This window comes from Equus asinus, chromosome 17 (assembly GCF_041296235.1).
Source record: "Equus asinus isolate D_3611 breed Donkey chromosome 17, EquAss-T2T_v2, whole genome shotgun sequence".
NCBI lineage: Eukaryota > Metazoa > Chordata > Mammalia > Perissodactyla > Equidae > Equus > Equus asinus.
In genome coordinates, this window is record NC_091806.1 from 15,670,066 (window position 1) to 15,684,123 (window position 14,058).

General features: G+C 34.9%; 1 protein-coding gene and 1 pseudogene across 1 annotated transcript; one reads left to right on the forward strand and one right to left on the reverse strand.

The window, feature by feature from the left end:
- The first annotated feature begins 402 nt into the window (after positions 1-402).
- Positions 403-1,253, forward strand: LOC139040427 (serine/arginine-rich splicing factor 10 pseudogene; annotated as a pseudogene).
- Positions 1,254-3,423: 2,170 nt separating this feature from the next.
- On the reverse strand, positions 3,424-4,371 carry LOC139040781 (olfactory receptor 5D13-like). The gene has a single exon (XM_070487789.1). It carries the CDS (start codon positions 4,369-4,371, stop codon positions 3,424-3,426), a length of 948 nt encoding a protein of 315 aa, XP_070343890.1.
- Positions 4,372-14,058: the final 9,687 nt, after the last annotated feature.

Below are 14,058 nucleotides of genomic sequence, written 5' to 3' on the forward strand. Positions count from 1 at the left end.
ATTCATTTTAGCGATTTAGCTAGTATGCAATGGTGTCTTACTGTGGTTTTAAAAAGAACTTCATTGATGACTAATGATGTTTAGTATCTTTTTATGTGTTTATAGATGATTTGTATATCTCGTTTTGTCAAGTGCTAAAATATTTCACTGATTCTTTAAGGAGATTGTTTGTCTTCTTGTTTTGAGTATAAACAGTTTTTCATGTGTTCTACAGACAAATTTTCTGTCAAACACATATACTGCAAATATTTACCAACAGTCTGTGGCTTACATTTTCATTTTCTTAATGGTGTCTTTCACCATTAGGAAACTTTTACCATGAGTTTTTAACATTAATGAAGTTTCTTTTATCATTTAAAAAAAAATTTTCTTGCTCGCGAGAAGAGGCGGTTGCCCTAGCGGAGCTCTCAGGCTGTCTGTCTGAGGATCCGCCGCCCGAGCCGCAGACAGTTTACGGAGCCCGTTAGCGCCCCGGTCGAGACCCCCGCCGCCGTCATGTCCCGCTACCTGCGCCCCCCCAACACATCTCTGTTCGTAAGGAACGTGGCCGACGACACGAGGTCCGAAGATTTACGGCGCGAATTTGGTCGTTATAGTCCTATAGTTGATGTGTATGTGCCACTTGATTTCTACACTCGCCGTCCAAGAGGATTTGCTTATGTTAAATTTGAGGATGTTCGTGATGCTGAAGATGCTTTACATAATTTGGACAGAAAATGGATTTGCGGACGCCAGATTGAAATACAGTTTGCACAGGGTGATCGGAAGACTCCAAATCAGATGAAAGCCAAGGAAGGAAGGAATGTGTACAGTTCTTCACGCTATGATGATTATGACAGATACAGACGTTCTAGAAGCCGAAGTTATGAAAGAAGGAGATCAAGAAGTCGGTCCTTTGATTACAACTACAGAAGATCTTATAGTCCGAGAAACAGTAGACCGACTGGAAGACCACGGCGTAGCAGAAGCCATTCCGACAATGATAGACCAAACTGCAGCTGGAATACCCAGTACAGTTCTGCTTACTACACTTCAAGAAAGATCTGAGAAAGCGGATAAAGAACCAAAGAAGGGCAGTTCAAGCGACCAAAGGGTGGGTGGAAGGTGCTGCAGTATGAATACTGTACGAATATTTTGACTCTGGTCTGAAAAGATAAAAGAATGTTATCGAAACTACATGGAATAATTGAAGTCCCTTCAAGTTTGAAAGTAAGCATTTTAGGACAAATCAAAGGAAATTCAACTTTGTACTTCTGGAAACTAATCCCTAAATCTGAATAGGTTTATATTGATTCTTGGGTAACAGGTCCATAATAAATTATTGAAAACTAGTATGTCTGAATATCAAGGAAGAGAGCCATAGTCTCTTACAGTGCCTGTATTGGTCTGTCTCAAATGGAATTGAATGAGAAAAGGTATGGTCCACTATAAACTTTTTCTTGGTTCTCTCTTAAAGTCAGTTGCATTTTCGCTATTGGCAAATCTTGCCTTTGTTTATTCCAGTGCCAGTGTTTTCTGCTTAACGGTTTGCTTTGTTGGCATCTGAGTTTATTTACTTGTGTGCCATGTGCAGTTTACATCTTCCTTAAACACTCTTTCCCAGGTAAATTCCAATTACAATATTTGACAGCCAGCTAAGAGGGTCCATTTCGTCTCACCTCTTTCCTAGTCAGTATATTCAGCAAACATTTACTGAGCCCTTAGTGTGGGCAAAAAAATGTACTGGGTGATTGGGGAGAAAAATAGATAAAATTCACTTATTCAATAAATGTCTACTGAGCACAATCCAGTGAATCATTACAGTATGGCCTCATTGTTTTGTTTGAGGTGTATTATTCGTAACAATATTTTACACCATTCATATCCTAATGTAATTATAAAACCCAATATACTATCAAAGATAAGTAATTTTGTGGTTATCTGCCATTTAAAAGTATCCAGTATTTCTGTTTGCATCCCATTAATACAAATAATGAAAAAATGATTTGTTTTAATCTGTAATAAACTGATTTATTGTGCAGTGGCTGTAATATACTAGAGTTATATTAAATTGTTAACTCTGCCTCCTCAAACACATATTAGGAAATAATCCCCAAAATAAGTATTTAACTTTGCGTTAGATATAAAGGAGACTCTGGGTGCTATAATTAGACTATTTTGAGGCAGATAGCTGTTATCCCAGTTGATTTAGTGTGTTCTGTAATTGAGAAAATGTTCACCAAGTTATACTTTTTAGTGATTTACATGTACATTTTATAGGGACATGTTCTGTGTATAGTGAATAAATAACTTTTATAGCATCACAAAAAAAATAAAAATAAATAATAATTTTCTTGAAGAAGATTAGCCCTGAGCTGGCATCTGTGCCAATCTTCCTCTTTTTCTGTATGTGGGACAGCTCCACAGCGTGACTGGTAAGTGGAGTAGGTCCATGACTGGGATCTGAACCAGCAAACCCAGGCTGCCTAAGCGGCGTACATGGAACTGTAACCACTCGGCCACAGGGGCAGGCCCTTATCAATTTTTGGATGGTCCATCCTTTCTGTGTTTCATCTAAAAAAATTCCTGCCACAAACTCCAGAATATTGTTCTGTTTTGTACTAAAATTTTGTAGTTTGATTTTTATGTTTAGGACTATGATCCAGTTCCTCTAATTCAAGTTAATAGTTGTGTATGATGTGCGGTAAAAGTTAAGGCTCATTTATCCATATGGATATCCAATTATCTCAGCACTATTTGCTGAAAATCATCTCTCCATTGAACTATATTGGCACTGATTATAATGGAAATTTAGATGACCACATATGCTTGAGCCCTTTTTGGGACTCTATTACTCTAATATCCTACTGCCTTTATTACTTTTTTTTTGGAATAAAGTATGAATTTAGGGAACATAGAGCAATATTTAATTTTACTTACTATTCAGCAAGCTATAATTTTCATGAATAAAAGTGAGCTTCTGCCATTCCATACGATAAAAAACAAGCGATTGGTTACTGTACAAGATACAGTGAGCTTAAGCATTTATTAAAGCCATCTCTGAAGTATGAGCTTCCTGATTACAATTCAAAGGAACTATTCTAGATCTGCACATACTTGATGAACTGAGAATTAGTTGTACTTAGGAAACACACATATATAATTACACTATATGATAAAGCATTGAAAAATATTTTATAAATATTACAAAATATAGTCCACAAATTTTATTTTCTAAAATTTTGGTTTGCACATGGTTTAGAGCTATTTCACTAATAATTAATGAATGCAAAAATTCATACTCATAAAATGTGCTGCCACAGATATATTAACTAATAGCTTGTTGAATAAATAGTTGGAATTATCAATTGCAGTATAAGAGTTGAACAATCTGTAGCATAGCAAATCAAATTTTTCAGAAATAAAATAATGAATCTAACAATATTATATTGAGTGACAAAGCAATTTTGTGACCACTAATTTTCTGAATGTGTCTTTCACATCTTTGTTCCTAAGGCTGTAGATCAAAGGATTCAGCATAGGAATCACCACTGTGTAAAACACAGAAGCCACTTTAACTATGAGCCAAGAAGTTTTAGGATTAGGGATACAGTAAAGGAAAAGAATGGTTCCATGGAAGATGGTGATGGCTGTCAGATGGGAGGCACAGGTGGAGAAAGTTTTCTGGCGCCCACTTGCAGAAGGCATCCTCATAACAGTGATAAAAATGAGTATATAGGACAGCAGAATAATCATCAGGCTGCTCCCCTCATTAAATATGGCAATAATAAAACACAGCATCTGGCTGATATGGGGATCTGAGCAGGAGACAGAAACAATTACTGAGTAGTCACAGATAAAATTATTTATGATGCTAGACTCACAATAGGATAATGCAAGAAGAAAATATGTGAGTGTCAGGGCACACACTATACCCCATGAGTAAGACCCAGCCACCAGAAGCACACAAAGCTTCTGGGACATAATAGTGGTATAGAGTAAGGGGTTACAAACTGCCACAAAAGGATCATAGGCCATCGCTGCTAACATGAAAGTTTCTGTTACAGCAAATATGCAAGCAAAACAAAATTGTAGAATGCAACCAGAGAAAGGGATGGTTCTGTCTTCTGCAATCAAGTTCTCCAACAGTTTAGGTGTAACTATGGTAGAATAACAGAAATCTACAAAGGACAAGTGACTAAGAAAAAAGTACATGATCGTGTGGAGTTTTGGATTGATCTTGATGATTATTATCATGCCTAAATTCCCCACGACAGTGACTGTGTAGGTAGACAAGAAAACCAGGAAGAGTGGAATCTGGAGTTCTAGATATTCTGAAAAGCCCAGGAGAATAAAAGTAGGTATGATACTTTGATTTCCTTTGGATAACATCACGATTCCTGTTGAGTAAAGAATCAAAAGTCATTCCTAAAAATACAACTGAATACAGGAAGAAACAGAGAGAAGAAAGAGGCTTCCTATTTGTCTGTGAAGTTTGTACAGAACAGTGATTCTCAAAGTATAGTTCCCAACCAGCAGCAAGAACACCTGACAATTTGTTAGGGGTGCAAATTCTCTAGCCGCATCACCAACTTCCTGAGGGGGGGACCACAGTTTGTGATTTAACCACCCCTCGAGGTGATTTTGGATTTTGATGCATGCTAAATTATGAGAATCATTGTTATAGAAAATGCATAGTAATAATCCTATTGTTTAAAATTCAGCTCTTGTTAGTATTATTAATATAGAATTGAAATATAAATTTAGAGCATGAAAGAAATTATTAAAAAACCCAAAACTTAGAGAGGCAGAACAGAAGCACAGAGCACCTTGTTATGGTTCTAAGAATCACACTAAGGATCAAGGAGATCACTTGGTATTGCAAGTGGTGCCACATAAATCTTAGTATTAATTATTTTTATGTGTTTGACATTTTCTAGACATAATACAGAATGAAATACCCATAGAATTTAGGAGTTGGAATAAATCTTAAAATGCATCCTGTTTGTGCCTTCCACATGATGCTTGAGAATTGAAGATAATTTCATCCATGAAATGATTATGTGGCCTCCATCAAAACCTCCATCAATGGTACACTGCCTCCTGGGGTAATTTTGTGGCTCTTTTATTGACATTTTGCATAACATTTATTATTTTATTAAAGTTATTTAATTATATTTTCATTAACTATTTATTAATGTGCTTTTAGGTCATCTATTTTGATATATGTTTTAAAAATTATATGCATATATTTAAATATATAAACTGTATATATGTTTTTTGAGAAGTGTCTTATATTCACCAACAATAGTTCGATACAAAATATGTTCTACAATCCAATGAAAATAACACATTTTCTTAACCCCTCTGAGAGGTAAGCCCTCTCTTATGAGGAGGCAAACTTGGAGACAATAAGGAAGTGAGAGCAGTGAGACCATAAAATGAAGGGCCCCAAGATATAGACATGAGGCTGCAGTGGAATTAGATGAATGATCTGTCCCATCCTCTTAGCTTTGTCTGGAGCAAGTGTCAGCCTCCAGACTTAGCTCCATGATCACCTACTTTTACATGTGCTACAAGCAACCCCGGATATAAAGCATCTATCATCAGCATCTTTTTTCCAGTAGCAAATGGGACTTGTCGGATACACTGTAAATATCCATTATTGTTCAGTCTATTTTAATAAGTAAGTCTCCTTCAACATTTGAATGTATTAGGAAAATCCTTGCATATTAAAGAGATTACTATTCCTGCTCTGGCTTATTGGCAAACTTCCTAGGTCAATAACAAAAAGATACTCAGGAAAAGACTTGGTCCTCGAACTCTAGCAATTTCAAATAATTTTGGTGAAAATCAATAGATTAGGATTAGGTTTGTACTCAAATTGAAACTAGGCCTATAACATTTCAAAAATCAACCTATATCCCATAAATTTTCTGTGACTTCACTATTGCTCACTGCTGCCAGTTTCTGTGATACAAAATTTAATTATCAGAAACACTTCATTGCCCTGTTAGTGACAATTAAAATGTCTCTGACCATGGGGCCAGCCCAGTGGCATAGTGGTTAAGTTTGTGCACTCTGCTTCAGCAGCCCAAGGTTTGTGGGTTTGGATCCTGGGTGGAGACCTAAATGTCACTTATTAAGCAAGGCTGCGGCAGCATCTCACATACTAAATAGAGGAAGATTGACACACATGTTAGGTCAGCGACAAACTTCCTCAAGCAAAAAGAAGAAGATTGGCAACAGATGTTAGCTCAGGGCCAATCTTCCTCACCAAAAAATAAGTATCTGAGCATAAGAAGAGTCATTTATAATTTTTGGAATAATCTACATGAGCTGTAGCTCCATATTTTCCACCTAAAGGGAAAGATACCAAAAGAGAAATGAACTGACCTGAAACCAGAGATCTTGATATCTTTTGATCATTAATGAACCTCAGGCATTTTTCTTCTCAGTAATCAAATATTCTGTAAGATAGCAACAGGCTTGAAGTTCGTAACAAAAGTGGCAGTATATTTTAATGAGTATGCCAGTAAAATGGCATTGTACTTTCAAGACATAGGAAATCTCAGAGAATACACAGAAAAAGCTGAAATCATAGTACAAACTCTGCCACTTATGTATGTCTCTATGACAGTGGAGTTATAAACTATAGAAAATTATAACTGAAGTAATCCTCGGTGGGCCATGAATCATACAGTTAGTAGAAACACTGTCTCTTGCCTCATTATGGTAGATGCATTTTCTTCTAAATCATTAGGGATAATTACGTCTTCACATCTATTCCATTAATTGCTTGTAGATATTAAATTATTGAAATAATACAAATTGATTAAAAAATGTAAATGGTTTGAGTTTTAACTGAGAAAAAAAGGGACAATCCAGAATTAGCTGTTATTAACTCAACTACCTTTCAAATTCCACATTGAAGTTTAGAGTGGAGAAGCTTGGCCAATGCTACCTTAAGCAAAGGACGAATATGACCATCACCAATGATACAATGTGGATATCATTTACCTCCTGTGGTATGATGTGATGAGAAAGATCTGACCTGTGTGATATTCTTCCCACACAATCCATATCTCAGTTTAATGTGAGAAAATCATCAGGTAAACCCATATTTGGAAGTATTCTACAGGCTTACTAGCCAGCACACCTTAGGACTGTCAAAGTCAAGAGAAGAGTGAAAAATTGTCAAATACTGGAGGAGGCTGGGGAGACAGGACAACTAAATACAATGTGGTAGCCTGGATAGGGTCCCAGGAAAGAATAAGGGCAATGGAAAAAACTCATGGAATACAAATAAAGTTTGGATTTTAGTGATCATAATGTACTAATGTTTCTTTTTAAAATTTTACTTTATTGTGGTAAGAACACTAACATGAGTCCTAGCCTCTTAAGAGATTTTTAAGTGTACAATGCAGTATTGTTGACTACAGACACAATTTTTACAGCAGATCTCTAGAACTTATTCATCTTGCTTAACTGAAATTTTATGCCCATTGATTTGTAATTCTCCATTTCTCCCTCTCCGAGCCCCTGGCCACTATCATTTCACTCTTTGATTGTGTGTATTTGATTATTTTAGATACCTCATGTAAGTGGAGTCATGAAGTTTGTCTTTCTGTGACTGGCCTATTTCACTTAGGATAAGGTCGTTAAGGTTCATCAATGTGGTCACATGTTGTAGAATTTCCTTCTTTTTTAAAGCTAAACTTTATTCTATTGTATGTGTATACCACATTTTCTTTATCCATTTATATATCCATGGACATTTAGGTTGTTTCCACATCTTGACTATTGTGAATAGTTCTGCAAGGAACATTGGAATGCTAATACCTTTTTGAAATCTTGATTTCAATTCTTTTGCATAAATATTCTAAAGCAGGATTAGTGGATCATATACTGGTTCAATTTTTAATTTTGTGAAGAACCTCCATGCTGTTTTCCATAGCAGCTGCACCATTTAGCATTCCCAGCGACAACGCACAAAGGTTCTGAATTTTCCATATCCTAGACAACACTGGTCTTTTGTTTTTTGATAGCAGCCATCCTGACACTTGTGCGATGATATCTCGTTGTGATTTTGATTTGCAATCCCCTGAGGATTGGTGTGGCATCGCACAATTTTTTCATATACCTATTAGCCATTAGCACATCTTCTCCAAAGAAATATCTAAACGAAGTCCTTAGTCCACTTTTTAATTGGCTTATTAGGTTTTTTTTGCTACTGTGTTGCATAAGTTTCTTACATATGTATTGGATATTAATCTTTTACCAGATACATAGTTTGCAAATGTTTTCTCCCGTTCTATATGTTACCTTTTCAATACTGAGAAGATATTACAGTGAAAAATAAAAAATAATTGATAAGCCAACAACAAAGATAATAATGTTAATATTTTTGTTTTTATTTTGTCCATTTTTAAATTTTACATGTTTTTATCAATAAATAGATATATACGTATATTTATCTATCCTCCATCCATCTATGAAGTGGTAAAGAAAGAGCGGACTTTTTATTCAATATATTAAAATCTATATATCTTTGTTACCTCTCCCCTCCATCATAAACTCGATCAAAAAGAGTAATCATAATGAAGGAATAAATCAAATAACAAAGTCACTCTAATAAAGACAATGGTAAAATAAACACCAACTGATATGATTTTCCCATAATTTCGGAAATGTATAAAGTGGATGGAGTATAGACTAATGTAGCAGAGAAGGCATAGCTACAGGTAAGAATGCTTTATAGTGTGGATCTAAAGAATAAACATAATTTTTACAGCCCATGAGGGGCTCAGGCTTCAAAAGTATGTAGTAAATGAACAAAATAAATCCTGAAGTTTGTATGAAAACGTAAAGGGCCAAGGACGATCAATATCCACTCATGAAGAAGTAAAAGATGAAACAATTTCTCTAATGGATATCAAGATTTATTGCAAACTATAATAATTAAGAATATGTAGTAATGGAAAATGCTTCAATAGAATACAATAGAGAGATAAGAAGCTGCCTGAAGTAGATTGAATAATTGGGTTCACTTATTCACCATCTCCTTGCATCCATAAATTCTACATACTTTGTTATTGATGGGGTGTATTTCTTCACCTTTGGATTATGAATCCAGTCCTGTGACATGTTTAATGGTCTGTTAGCAGAAAAAAAATTGGCAGTGCTTAACTTAGGCTTTAAGAAACCTTGAATATTTTCACCTGGTCTACTGCTTTTCTGACATTTCCATAATGCAAATATCCAAATAGTCTAAAGATGATAAAAGACATGCGGAGCAATCCACACTCACGGAACTGTGATGTGAAGCAAAACATTCCTAGCCTCAAAGTCCAGGGCAGAACCACCTCAGATGACCTCCTGATCTTTGAAAATAAATAATCGTACTTTTAAGCCATTGATTTTTGATGCGTTTTTCAAGAGTTATTGTGACAACAGCTAATAATTATACTGATAAGCACACATATGGACACTTCATTTATGACAAGATTGGTATTAAATGGCAACAAGGCAGGAAGGGATTTTTTTTTTCAGTAAACAGCATGTGACAATGATATATTCATCTGGTTAGAAATGAAGTAGTATCATGAATGTTGGTGATTGATTACAGCTCTGAGATGCTGTGTTTGGTTAAGTTTGACTCAATTCCCTTGTTTTCTCATTCCAGGACCAGGCTGAAGGAACACTCTCGCTTTGTGGTAGGCTGTTTTCCAAGTTTAATGCATAAGCTCAAGGAAGGAAGATTCAAACCATGTAGGGACATGTCAAGCTTTTTCTATGAGATAACTTATGACACACTCGTTCACTTTGCATTGTCCCAAGCAAGCCACATGGGAATTGTTCTCCTTCTGCCTACAGAGAAGCATGACAAAGATAAAGAGAGAACGAATAATGCTGAAAAAGTAAACAATCTGTCAAAGACCCAAACCTCATATCATCCACAAAAAACGAATTTTAGGTGACTCATACAGCAAAATATGAAGAAGAACAAACATTCTTGAATATTATATAGACAAATGTCTTCTTGACCTCAAGGGTAGATAAATATCTTCAACAATTACAAAAACATTACAAAAGTAATACAGTTGACTAAGTTAAAATTCAAGCTTGCTCTTTATTTGAGGACATTGAGTGAAAAGTAAAGCCAAAATGCAAAAAAGCTTTCAAGATACGTAACGGCCAAGGAGATAATATTCATAATATAAAATAAATTTTTGAATAAATTGGAACTATCACATAATAACTTAAATGAAGATTGGTAAATGCCCTAAGAATCCACTTTAAAAAGAAAAAGAAAAGGGCTGACCCAGTGGCGCAGCAGTTAAGTGTGCACATTCATGCTTCAGCGCCCCGGGTTTGCCAGTTTGAATCCCAGGTACAGACATGGCACTGCTTGGCACGCCATGCTGTAGTAGGCGTCCCATATATAAAGTAGAGGAAGATGGGCACGGATGTTAGCTCAGGGCCAGTCTTCCTCAGCGAAAAGAGGAGGATTGGCAGATGTTAGCTCAAGACTAGTACTCCTCAAAAAAAAAAAAAAAATACATGAACATATTGAAATGTGCCTAACTTCAATAATCATAAATATCCAAATTAAAACTACAAATGAAATATTCTAAATCAAATAAATGGGTAAAAACCATAACATCTAATAATACTGAACACTGGCAAAGAGGTGAATTATAACTTTAGAGCTTTCAAACATTGCTTTTAGGAGTCTAAATTGATAAAAATCACTTTGAAAAATTAAGAACCAAATAAATGCATAATACTTCTGGGTATAAATCTCAATCAAATAAATACTTATGTGCAGTGTAATGGTACACATGCCCCCAAATTGAAATTTCCCAAATGTCCATCATAGTAGACTGGAATAAAGAAAAATTCTGAAATATTTATAATATAAAATATGTAATAGAAACAAATGGAATAAGGTATAAATATATGTAACATGAATACTTTGTAAAATGTAATATTCATCTATGTAAGTCAGATATTTGAGATAAATAATGCATGATTTCCTTTAAATAAAGTTGCAAAAAAGGAATACGAATTTATATTTTTTGAGAGGCATAGTTAGATATTGAATCTATATAGACAAGTAATTGCATCATTTTGATAAAAATCATCCTTTTGACTCTTGCTGAGAGTAGGAGGAAAGGGCCAGTGATTGTCCTATGTATTGATCTACTTGAGAGTTACATGGATGTTTGTTTAAAAAATATGTTTTGGTATGTTTTAAATTTAAAATGAACAAGTCAGAGAATTAAGCAAATGCTAGATTTTGCAAAGAGTTAGAGTATAATCATAAATGTAATAAAAACTATTGCACAATACTAGGTTGGGGAGTAAAATACATTGATTCTATAGTTTTAAAATATCACTATGGATGATCTGAGATTCATGCCTTATATAAGGTTAAAAAAATATGAGAAATATATTAATTTGATACTAACTGCTAAAAACCCACTTAATGACAATGGGGACACAGGAAGCAGAGACATGAAGACGGTGTTTCATTTTAGAGCCAGAAATAACATAACTGACTGACATATTTGAGAGAGGCTGCAGAATAATAAATCAAAATAAATAATGCCTTCTCCTTTGCTTATTTAAGCAACTGAGTAGATATGGATGGCATTTACTGATATAAAGAAAATTGATAGGGGGCAAAAGTTTATCATTGAGAATGGATGATTCAAAAGTATACTTTATTACTCTCAGTCTTTTTATCAATAAGTAATGGATATAAGTTTTGTTAGAAATAAATTGAACTTTTCTTTAGTATTCAGTATTATTTCCAGTAACTTTTATTGAACTATAAAATATCACATTGATGTTCAAAAGATGAGTGATACATATAGAGAGTGGTTAATATTTTCAGCATCTGCTCACTCAAACTCAGATAATATTTCTCACAATGCAAACTCACAGATCCTCATTTTACTTCGAATGAAGTGAAGTTTTAAGGGGAAGAAAAAGTTCTGTTTTATAGAACTTTCTGAGTCAAAAGAATTGGTTGTGAGAACCTGAGTGCGGATCCAGTAAAGACAGTTATCATCTGTGTCTTTGCAGCACTTTTATAAAGGAGAACTTAAACTATGACATAAGTAATGAGTCTCTAAATATACATCCCTTCTTTGTCATTCTGACTTCCATAATGTCTAACTGGGAGATGTTGAAATATATTTCTTTCTTGAACCCAGGTGAGATGAAGTGCATCAGAATGAATTATTTCTGTATTAAGTCAGAGTGTCCCGACCACCAAAAAACAGGGAAAGTGCAACATTTAATTGATTTAAAACATAATCACATATGTACTTAAAATAAAGGTAAACTAGCATCAACAATATATGTGAAAAATTATTGGATGTAAGTACTACAAAATACATATATTTATTTGAATTATATTGGTTGAGAAAGTAGTTTGGAGTTGATTAAACCCCTGACAGCCTCTTTCACATCTTTGTTCCTAAGGCTGTAGATAATGGGGTTCAGCAGGGAGATCACAACTGTAAAAAACACAGCGGCCACTTTGATCAGGAGCCATGAGCTCCTGGAGGTGGGCACGCAGTAGACAAGAAGGATGATCCCATGGAAAATGGTGATGGCAGTCAGGTGGGGAGCACAGGTGGAGAAGGATTTTTGGAGTCCATTAGTAGAAGGCTTCTGGATGATTGTGACAATCATGACAAGATAGGAGGAGAGGATAATCAGGGGCTACAAGCCTCACTGAGTACAGAAATGACTAAACATATCAACTGACTGAAATAGCTGTCAGAACAGGATAAAGAGATAACGGCAGAATACACACAGCCAAAGTGATTTATGGTATTAGAACCACAAAAGGATAGTTCCAAAACAGAGTATGTGATTGTCAGGGAATATATTCAAATCATATGTAGGTTCCAGCTGCTAGGAGGGTACAGAGTTTATGAGACATAGCGACTGTGTAGAAAAGAGGATTAGTAAGAGCCACAAACCAGTCACAGGCCATCACTGCTAACATGAACATTTCTGTAATCACAAATGCACAGCCAAAGAAAAATTGTACCATGCATCCTTTGAAGGAGACAGCTGTGTCTTCCACAACTAAGATTTCTGGCAGTGTGGGTGTAAATACGCTGGAATAACAAAAACCGAAAAAGGATAAATGGCTGAGAAAAAAGTACAGGGGTGTGTAGAGTTTGGGATTGATCCTTATAACCACAATTATGCTTAAATTTTGTTTACTCTTACTTAGCCTGGAATGCAATACTGTCGGGGTTTGGGAAGGCATTTTATACTGAATGAATCAAATTAAAACTCATTAGCCTGGATTTGTATAATATGTCCATGAGCTATATAACCACATCTTTTTTTCACTGCAATACAACTTCATTCACAACAGTATTTTAAATTTTTATTGTACGAAAACAATTCATTTATATTTTCTAATATAATATGTTTACACCTCTGAAACGGCACATCTACCCTGGTTCTTTTATACTGTGTCATCACTACACATGTTACTACATAACTCTTCCAAGAAAACATTGCTGGTTAATCTAAATGTCTTTTCTCTTACTCTATTTTCTTTCCACTCATATCTTCACAATATTTATGCAATGCCTGGCATATTTTGCTATTCTTATGGATATATGTGTGTCAATGTGCATATGTGTGTGTGTGTGTGTGAGCTTTTCCCCTGAGGAATATAATTTCTTTAGAATAAGACTTACATTTAACATATCATCTATGACCCTTAAAGTGTTTAACGTAGACATATTTTCAAAATCAGGACTATGGCCCTGGAAATAATGAAAGTAGAATTTAGCCTGTTGGTTATAATCACGAACTAAGTAGATATTGCTGTTAGTCAGCTCATGTAGGTTTTTCCTGTCAAAAATTTGTTAGATTCCAGTATCCTTCACTTCAGATTGAAAAGATGATCCTAGGTAGAATCAACTCACCAAAAGCCAGATCTTGATATATTTTTTTATTCAAGACTTCCTTGTTAGTGTTTAAAAATCCATACATATTCTGTCTCAAAATTGAAATTTTTGTTTAATTTTTTCCAAT